This window comes from Gasterosteus aculeatus, chromosome Y (genome assembly GCF_964276395.1).
Source record: "Gasterosteus aculeatus chromosome Y, fGasAcu3.hap1.1, whole genome shotgun sequence".
Classification (NCBI taxonomy): Eukaryota; Metazoa; Chordata; class Actinopteri; order Perciformes; family Gasterosteidae; genus Gasterosteus; species Gasterosteus aculeatus.
This window is the reverse complement of record NC_135709.1, coordinates 5,925,552-5,935,702: the sequence shown is the minus strand read 5'-3', so window position 1 is coordinate 5,935,702 and position 10,151 is coordinate 5,925,552. Positions and strand designations below refer to the sequence as shown.

At 42.7% G+C, this 10,151-nt stretch overlaps 1 protein-coding gene across 1 annotated transcript; it reads left to right on the top strand.

Annotated features, from left to right (window-relative positions):
- The first annotated feature begins 4,639 nt into the window (after positions 1-4,639).
- Positions 4,640-9,906, top strand: LOC144390931 (uncharacterized). Its single transcript, XM_078097430.1, has 2 exons — positions 4,640-5,958; positions 8,043-9,906. Exon 2 carries the CDS (start codon positions 9,105-9,107, stop codon positions 9,477-9,479), a length of 375 nt encoding a protein of 124 aa, XP_077953556.1. The 5' UTR covers positions 4,640-5,958; positions 8,043-9,104; the 3' UTR covers positions 9,480-9,906.
- Positions 9,907-10,151: the final 245 nt, after the last annotated feature.

Here is a 10,151-nt window from a genome sequence, read left to right as displayed (position 1 = left end):
TTCTCACTGTTAATCACTCAGTCAGTCAGTATGTCTGTCTATTTCTCCTCTCTCTCTCCCTCTCTCTCTTCCTCACCACCCCTCCCTTCCTCACCCTCTCACCCTCCCTCCCTCTATCTACACCCCCCCACCCCACCCAATCCAATAATTTCAAAATAAAAGCCCCATGGAGGGAATTTTTACTGTAATGTTAGTGATGAGGCCTATTAATTAAAAACTTCTTAGTTTGAATAACAAACATTCTGTTTCCCAACCCCCCTCACCCAATTCCATCATTACAAACTAAAAGCTTCAATGATTATCTGTACCTTAACCATGAAGCGGTTTCGTTGAAATACGCATTGCTCTTTCAAATACTACTATAACCACTACGAATATTACTAGTACTTCTAGTAGAACTACAACTGATACTTCTACTACCATACTACTAGTATTTCTACTGCTATTAATACAACTACTACTAATGTTATTAAAAATACTACTATGGATAATAGTATCAGTATTCCAGCTGTTTCTACTGCTATTGATACAAAACCGACTTCTACTGCTAGTACTAATACCCAAATTACAACTAACATTACTACAAACAATTTTAAACCTATTTTTATTCATCTCAGCTTTTGTTATTTCTGTACTTTTTAAAATTCATTTAAGCTCCTGCAACTTCTGTTTTGCAATATTTCACATTTATTTCAGCTGTTTTCATTTCTGCTTTTTCAGCAAATCTATTGAAATTCCTTTCAGCTTCTCCCATTTCTGTATTTTCAGCTATTTCAAATTAATTTCAGCTTTTCTAATATCTTTTATTTCAGCAAATGTATTCAAATTCCCTACAACTTTCTGTATTTTCAGCTATTTTTAAATATTCAGCAAATGTACTCAAATTCCCTTCAACTTTCTGTATTTTCAGCTATTTTTAAATATTCAGCAAATGTATTCAAATTCCCTTCAACTTTCTGTATTTTCAGCTATTTTTAAATATTCAGTGCAGCTTTCAGCTTTTTGCATTCCAACGCATTTTCAGCAGGAAATGCTTTTTCTAGTTATTATTCTATTTCTTCCGCGCGACCTTTCAACTCCTTCATGTTTTCAGCTATTTAAACCGTTCAAATATTAAAATGTTCAGCTCCTTTCTGGCTTTAAGGCTATGACTTCTAAGCTTTCTACCACTTATGCTTGAATTTATATAAATCAATAATCATAAATATTTTAACATGGTTTTCCAATGGAAATTGTTTTCAAATCCTCCTTAAACTTCTTCAACTTTCAGACTTTTCAGCTTCCCCAATCTTTCAGCTACAGACACCATTTAAACTTTCAAATGTTGACACAGGTCTCAACTATTTTATGAAAAAAACTGCTTCTTGATATCTATTGTACTTTTTTCATAATCACTGATTATGTTTCACTAGTTCTTCGCTCCGTTTCTGACTTTTACATGAGTGTGTATTGCGTCTGCTAGAGTGGAGACCTCGAGGGCTAGAGTGTAAGGCAGCACCAGAATCTGGTTTAAAAAATATGGAACTTCTGTCCTTGCAGCCAAAGTATAAACTCTAGAGGCTTAATTTCTTCAGATTAATGAGGGCATGGTTGTGCTGATTGGATTAATGCGTTCATGGAATCCCAGAGTTCTTTAGTTTTTGCTTAAGGAGTGTTAGAGTGACACAACCTCTGCCAAAAGCCCCATAGGCTCCAATACAAATCTGCCGACATATTTCTCACAAAAATCCACAAGGTACACGTTTTGTCAACGGCCATAGGAGCCGTATTTATTACCGGACAGACATAAAACACACATCCACACGTTCGGTAGAGTCTTGGGTCTCATAAAAACGCCGTATTTTTTAGATAGCTGTTATAGTTTTGCGCTGAATGTCATTTGTTTGAGGTGTGGATTCTGTGTAACTTGCTGCCATGTCTCTGCCTTTTGCAGCAGCTCGTTAATGAGCACAGGTGCGCCGTTGTCGTGGTTACTCGCTCACACGCTGCAGGATCTCTGTCTGTGACTCACAGCTGCTCCTATGACCTGATTAGTGGAGTCACATGACGCAGCTATGCTTTCTGTCAACAGACCAATATGATGAAGACACTGGCCCCCCCTCCCCCCTCCACCCTGACCTCTACTCACTGTTAATCACTCACTCAGTCAGTATGTCTGTCTATTTCTCCTCCTCTCTCTCTCTCCCTCTATCTCTTCCTCACCACCCCTCCCTTCCTCACCCTCTCACCCTCCCTCTATCTACACCCCCCCCACCCAATCCAATAATTTCAAAATAAAAGCCCCATGGAGGGAATTTTTACTGTAATGTTTGTGATGAGGCCTATTAATTAAAAACGTCTTAGTTTGAATAACAAACATTCTGTCCCCCACTATGAATATTACTCGTACTTCTAGTACTACAACTGATACTTCTACTACCATACTACTAGTATTTCTACTGCTATTAATACTACAACTACTACTGATGTTATTACAAATACTACTATGGCTAATAGTATCAGTATTCCAGCTGTTTCTACTGCTATTGATAATAAACCGACTGCTACTGCTAGTACTACTAAAACCAAAATTACAACTTTAACTAATACTACTACTAATATTACTACAACCAATTTTAAACCTCTTTTTATTCATCTCAGCTTTTGTTATTTCTCTACTTTTTTAAATTCAATTAAGCTCCTGCAACTTCTGTATTTTTTAGAAAATCTATTGGAATTCAGCTTCCCCACTTCCTGTATTTTCAGCAATTCTTTAAAATAATTTCAGCTTTTCTTATGCCTCTATTAACAGCAATGTTTTAATATTCATTTCTTTATTCTTTTTTGCAATATTTCAAATTTATTTCAGCTGTTTTCATTTCTGCTTTTTCAGCAAATCTATTGAAATTCCTTTCAGCTTCTCCCATTTCTGTATTTTCAGCAATTTCAAATTAATTTCAGCTTTTCTAATATCTGTAATTTCAGATGTATTCAAATTCCCTTCAACTTTCTGTATTTTCAGCTATATTTAAATATTCATTTCAGCTTTCAGCTTTTTGCATTCCAACGCATTTTCAGCAGGAAATGCCTTTTCTAGTTTTTATTATTATTATTCTATTTCTTCCGCTGCACCTTTCAACTCCTTCACACTTTCAGCTATTAAAACCATTCAAATATTAAATTATTCAGCTCTTTCAGGAGAGGGGGGCTATGACTTTTCAGCTTTCTACCTCTTAAGCTTGAATTTATATAAATCAATAATCATTAATATTTTAACATAATTTTCCAATAGAGATCGTTTTTCAAATCCTCTTAAACTTCTTCAACTTTCAGATTCTTCAGCGTCAGAATCTGGTTAAAAAAATATGGAACTTCTGTCCTTGCAGCCAAAGTATACTCTTTTGAGGCTGCATTTCTTTGGATTAATGATGGCATGGTTGTGCCGATTGGATTAATGTGTTCATGGAATCCCAGACTTCTTTAGTTTTGGTTTATGGAGTGTTAGAGTGACACAACCTCTGCCAAAAGCCCCATAGGCTCCAATACAAATCTGCCGATATATTTCTCAAAAAATCCAGAAGGTACACATTTTGTAAACTGCGACAGAAGGTGTATTTTTTACCGGACAGACATAAAAAACACATCCATGCGTTCGGTAGAGTCTTGGGTCTCGTAAAAACGTATTTTTTAGATAGCTGTTATAGTTTTGCGCTGGTGGACACTTGTTTGAGGTGTGGATTCTGTGTAACTCGCTATCCTGTCTCTGCCCTTTGCAGCAGCTCGTTAATGAGCCCAGGTGCGCCGTTGCCGTGGTTACTCGCACACACACGCTGCAGTATCTCTGTCTGTGACTCACATCTGCTCCTATGACCTCATTAGTGGAGTCACATGACGCAGCTATGCTTTCTGTCAACAGACTAACATGATAAAGACAATCGCCCCCCCCACCCCCCCACCCCTCCACCCGGACCTCTACTCACTGTTAATCACTCACTCAGTCAGTCTGTCTATCTAATTCTTCTCCCATCTCCCTCTCTATCTCTTCCTCACCACACCTATTTTTTAGATAGCTGTTATTGTTTTGCGCTAGATGACACACTGAGGTGTGGATTCTGTGTAACTCGCTGTCCTGTCTCTGTCCTTTGAGCAGGTGCTCCGTTACCGTGGATACCAGCACACACGCTACAGTTTGTCAGTTGGTCAGTTTGTCACATGACGCAGATATGCTTTCCCCCTCTCATTCTCCCCTCCTCTCTCCTTTCCTCCTCCTCTCTTTTCTGTTTCTCTTTGAAAGCATCCAAAATATATATTGCATGTTTTTTACTTTTTTTAGGTATGTGCCTGATCACATTGCCTAAAATCACATCTTTTCCTGGTACGTCATCTGCTGAAACGACAGGATTTGAGACCGAGTCACTTTCACCGGAGGGTAGTGGTAAAGGCAACGCCCCCTTCTCACGCTCTCCGGCGTATTACAACGTGATCACACGTTGTAATACGCCCTTCTCAGGTTGACGTGTTGGTGATTAAAAAACTGCGGATTTGAATATTGAACCAAGTTTAAAGTGATACATTAACAAATATCCTGGTCGCTACGGGTGCTGTGTGTAGTCCATTGACAACGGTGTCAATATATGTAATACAGAATAATGGATAAATATGTGAATTTGAAATGAATTGTGTGATTAATAATAACTGCCCCATGCACACACATGCATCAGACACCCGTTCCAAATACACAAACATATCTCTACTGATACACTTATACTAGAGGACCAGATAAAGTGTGTTAAATTATTTTTGTTTTTGTATAATTCTGGTCTGTCTTTTTATTTATTTTATTTTATTTTTTTCTGTGGTGCCGTGGCCATGTAAAAAGGGGAAGCTAGTAGAATAAAGAGGAAGAGAAGAAGACAGGGTGAAAAGGAGGAGTGATAAAAATAACATAACTAGTTACTTGTATATTATCTAACATAATTAGTCTATCCAGCCGGATCTCAAGAACTCTTTTTCGTCTCAAGGTTTGGAATTGAAACTGACTCTTTTTAAAGTCCTCTGCCCTAGTCCGTTACAGGATTAGTTTGGTTTTGTGAGGCCAGGATCCGCTTAAGTTGGAGAAGAGTAACAACATCTGTTTGGTGATTTAAAAGTTTTAATCCCCTCTAAAAGCCCACTTTTCTCACTTGGCGGTACTGAAACAATTAGGAATCGGGAGGTCCTGTTAGCCGTAAAAACGTAAGCAGGTTTTAATTAACCAAAAGCAGTCTTGGAAAAAGGTTTAAACGGATGGGTTTTGAAAGTGAAGTGGGAAAATTCTGAAAGTTGATAATGGAAATGTTATGCATTTAAGGGAATGGGAAGACCAATATGGTTGATGGAAAGTTGCTGAGGAAATGTTTTTCTGTTGAGAGGCGCAGGTATGCAAGGAGGGAGTAAGACGAGACGGTGAAAAGTAAATAACAAGAGATGTTATGATTTGTGAATAATTCTCCTGATTTGGTTTTTCATTTTAAGATGTGATATGCGGGAGACAAAGCCTCCTCTGCCTATTTTTCTTCTAGCTCTCCGGCCTTCATCCACCAATCACATCGTCCTCCACCTCCTCAGTCCCCATCACAAGCCACAGCCCTGGTCCCACAGAGCCCTGAGCAAGAACTTCATCATCCAGATACAGGCCAGCTCCCACCAGACCGGACCGAGAGACTGATAAGCAACAAATACCAGTACATTATTCCTGCTAGTGTCTGCAGTGCTGCGGAAAAGAGAAAAGAAAATGAAAGTACTAAATACGATGATGATGTTGAAGTGTCTAAAACCTGTTTGTTCTTATGTGTATTCCTGAGACAAATAGAGACGCGGAGGCCTGTGAATAGGGGTCTGTAGAGGGACAAAATGAGTGGAGCAGGGAGGAGGCCTTCAAAAGATGGGATGGTGTTTGGCTGGACGAGAGACAGACGGACTGCACATTGCCTTCTTTAGGTCAGTGAAGGCCTTCTCATGCTGTCCTTCCCATCTGACTCTTACAGTGAACTTTTTTTAGATCTACCATCCACAAAGTATCGGTATTGGATCGGTATCACCGATACCAGCCTGAATTTTACTCAGTATCGGATCGGAAAGGAAATCTGTGGTATCGAACATCACTAGTGGAAAGATCCTCGAGTCATGCGAAAGTCAAATCATCTCTCTCCCAGAAGACTTTGTTTCTGCTCTTCATCCAGAGTGCTCTTCGAGACCTTTGCGGTACAATGGCAGAGTTCAACAATATATTGTTGGTCAGAATTAAATTCTCCATGTACCTTCGGCGACAGCGTCTTCTCTCCATTATCAAATCAGCCAATAGCGGCAATCGCATTCGCTATATTCCTATTAACATCATGCAAAAATAGTAGAGGGATCTAGCTTCATCTTGCTCTCCGTTCGCCATCTTTCTCGTAATGCTGATGTTGTTGTTGTTGTTGGTTGTTGTTGGTAGTGGTGAAGAGGTCAAGCTGAAATGGCTGTATCACAACTAGTTGTAATGAAAACAGCGCCACCTATCATATCGGATATGACATGCTTTCGGCCAATGATTCCATTTATTCACTGCCATGTATATTGGGATAATAGCACTTGCCCCGAAAGATTCGAATTATACCATCATGTAAACACACTGAGTGTGTGTGTGTGTGTGTGTGTGTGTGTGTGTGTGTGTGTGTGTGTGTGTGTGTGTGTGTGTGTGTGTGTGTGTGTGTGAGCACAAAAGGGGGTGCGAGAGAGAGGGGGAGAGACGAGGGGGGTGCTGGGAAGGAATGACGGTGGGGTTCCGCGCAACAATAAGCGGAGTGCCGATTGTCACACTAGGGGGCGAGCGAGAACAGCGGGTCGGAAGTGAGACCGTTAGATCAAACCACCGAGGAAGACAAAGTTACAACTACTATGGCAAGGCTATCTGTTGCTATAGGCTACGGCTTAGAAAAAGGGGGGGAAATACTTAGGCTTAACTACGAGGAGTTTCTGACCCCGCGACCAGCGGAACGTACATCCGCAATGTGAATCCGTATGGTCGGACCGATATGTGTGCAGTTACGGACACCAACGATGTGGCTCGCGATACGAAATAAAACCACAGGCAAACGGTTGGCGCTTTCAATCCCTTGCAGCAAACGTATCACAGTATCAGATCAACAGGAAATATTACGACATTTGCAGGTACACATTCATGATTAAATCAAAGGTAGCGGATTCGTTGATCCGGACTATATCGTACCACGTTATGACTGAACCAATCAAATAAACATCAAGTTTATATAAACACGCTAAATTAGTCTGCCCAGGAAACCTGTCTCTTACTGTTTGATGGGCGTTGGTCATCAGCTTCCAGCTAACGGAGGAAAGTTGCTCCGTGTAGGAAAAACTCTGGGCAAAGGCGATTTGGGCAATGGGGAACTTCTCGTTCGGCACAGAGGCGGCGCGTGGAAGCGAGAGTCTTGAGTCCATCCAGCGAGATTAAGACTGAAACTTGGGAGTTGGAGGGAAAGAAAAGAAAACAACGTTGTGGTGTCTCGATCTATTACTAACGGGAAAGCAGAAGAAAGACATCGATTCCTTGGTGCAATCTTTTTTTCTAAAGTTGAGGTCCATAAATCAATTTCACTAACCCTGGCAAATGGGAGCTCTCAGTGTTCTTTTGGACGTCCTGTTTTTATGGTCAGCTGGGATTTGGAGAGCTGCAGGGCTCCTGTTATCAGCCCCTGGCATCAGGCCACGGGGGACCCCTATGTGTTTGTGTTTTTCCTTTGTCTGCAGTGGAGAAACACGTGGTGAGGTTTATAAGCAAGGTGGAGGGCACAACTTCCAATTTTTCTTCTATCTTCTGTGGAATTACTGGACATTCTAGTCAAAGGTGCGCTCACCTTTCATCACGTGGTGAGACGCCGTAGGAGAGGAAAACGGGCTCGTTAGTTCGATGCCGCAAGCGTGGTTCTCGCACACCGCTGCCAGGCATCTTTCTCTTCAACGTGCACTCACTGTGCAACAAACAGACAGTGACTTTTCTACATCCTCCGTTTTGTGCTTCACAGAGACGTGTCTCTGCGGATCGATACAGGAGTCCGCGCTCCAGCTGGCGGGCTTCCAGCTGGCGGGCTTCCAGCTGATCAGAGCGGACCGTGACACGGAGCTCTCTGGCAAGACAAAAGGTGGAGGAAGACTCTGTACACAGAGTCAAAATATACGTTTAGCAAGGCGGTGGGAGATGCTAAACGACTGTACTCTGAGAAACTCCAACAACAGTTCTCAGCAAGTGACTCTGCTTCGGTTTGGAGAGGCCTCAAACACCTTACAAACTACAAGCCAAAAACCACCCACTCCATGAATGACTGGCAGACGAGCTCTACTGCAGATTACATTGACAATGTCCTGATCCCACCCCCCACAGCTCCACAAACCTCCCCCAGTCTCCCACCCCTCCCCCCATCAAGGGCTAACGCCTCTGTATCACCTTCCCCTCCCCCACCAGCAACGACCCTCTCTGTACTGGAGAGAGACGTTAACCGGCTCTTTAAAAGACAATACCCCCGTAAGGCAGCCGGCCCGGACTCCGTCTCCCCTCACACCCTGAAGCATTGTGCTGACCAGCTGTCTTCGGTGTTCACTGACATCTTCAACACATCCTTGGAGACATGCCACGTTCCAGCCTGCTTCAAGGCCTCCACCATCATCCCTGTTCCCAAGAAGCCCAGGATCACAGGACTCAATGACTTCAGCACCGACCATCAGCACCGGTTCCACCCCAAGGCTGCGTTCTCTCCCCTCTGCTCTTCTCCCTGTACACCAACAGCTGCACCTACAGTCACCAGTCCGCCAGGCTCCTGAAGTTTGCGGATGACACCACCCTCATTGGTCTGATCTCTGGTGGGGATGGGTCCGCCTACAGGTGAGAGTCTGATGATCTGGTGTCGTGGTGCAGCCAGAACAACCTGGAGCTCAACGCTCTAAAGACAGTGGGGATGGTTGTGGATTTCCGGAGGAACAGAGCCCCACCTTCCCCCATCACCCTGTGTGACTTCCCCGTCACTATTGGGGATTCCTTCCGTTTCCTACACAGTTAAAGGGGCCGAACAAAACATGGGGACATGTAACACATGGGCTCCATCACCCAGGAACTCAAGTGGGAGCTGAACATCAGCTCTATCACCAAGAGGGCTCAGCAGAGGATGTTCTTCCTGAGGCAGCTGAAGAAATTGAACCTGCCAAAGACGATGATGGTGTGCTTTTACAAGGCCATCATCGAGTCCATTCTCTGCTCCTCCATCACCGTCTGGTACGCTGCAGCCACAGCCAAGGACAAGGGCAGGCTGCAGCGTGACATCCGCTCTGCAGAGAGGGTGATCGGCTGCAATCGGCCGTCCCTGCAGGACTTGTTCGCTTCTAGGACCCTGAAACGAGCCAAAAAGATCACAGCCGACCCCTCTCACCCGAGACAAAAACTGTGCCCCTTCCATCTGGCAGGAGACTGAGGTCCATCAGGAGTAAGACCTCCCGCCACACAAACAGTTTCTTCCCATCGGCAGTTGGGCTCATCAACAGAGCCCAGTCCCCCACTGACTGACTCTGACATTCCACCGGTCACTTTCTTTCATTCTGCACACGTCACTTTCACTTGTCACTTTTTACTCGTCACTTTTGTCACTTCCTGTTCGCTAGTGCACTTTCTTTTTTTCTTTTTTAATATTTTTAACTTTATTGTTTTATTTTAAACTAACCCATAGCCTTATTCTACTAACCCATAGCCTTAGCATTTTATTTTATTTTATTACTCGTGCACTGCCGTCTTGTCGTCTATTGTCATAATGTCTACTGTCACGCACCAACCACCAAGTCAAATTCCTTGTATGTCTGACATATTTTGGCAATAAATGTTTCCTGATTCCTCAACAAAGTAAACACGTATCTGATTTCTATTTTTGGGAAGAATGTGAAATATAATTTGTTCTTATTACCCATAGTCAGCAGGACTGTAAATGGTACGATAAAATTAAATTAAGAGAATAATGGCTAAGATGGAAAATAATTGGATTCAATGTAGCCTCAGTATGCTGAAGTCACAGACTAAGTAGAAGACAAACTGACAACAACGATGAGAGTGGTGTTTGATGTATCGTCACACGAAGCTGGCTGCCCCTCCCTGA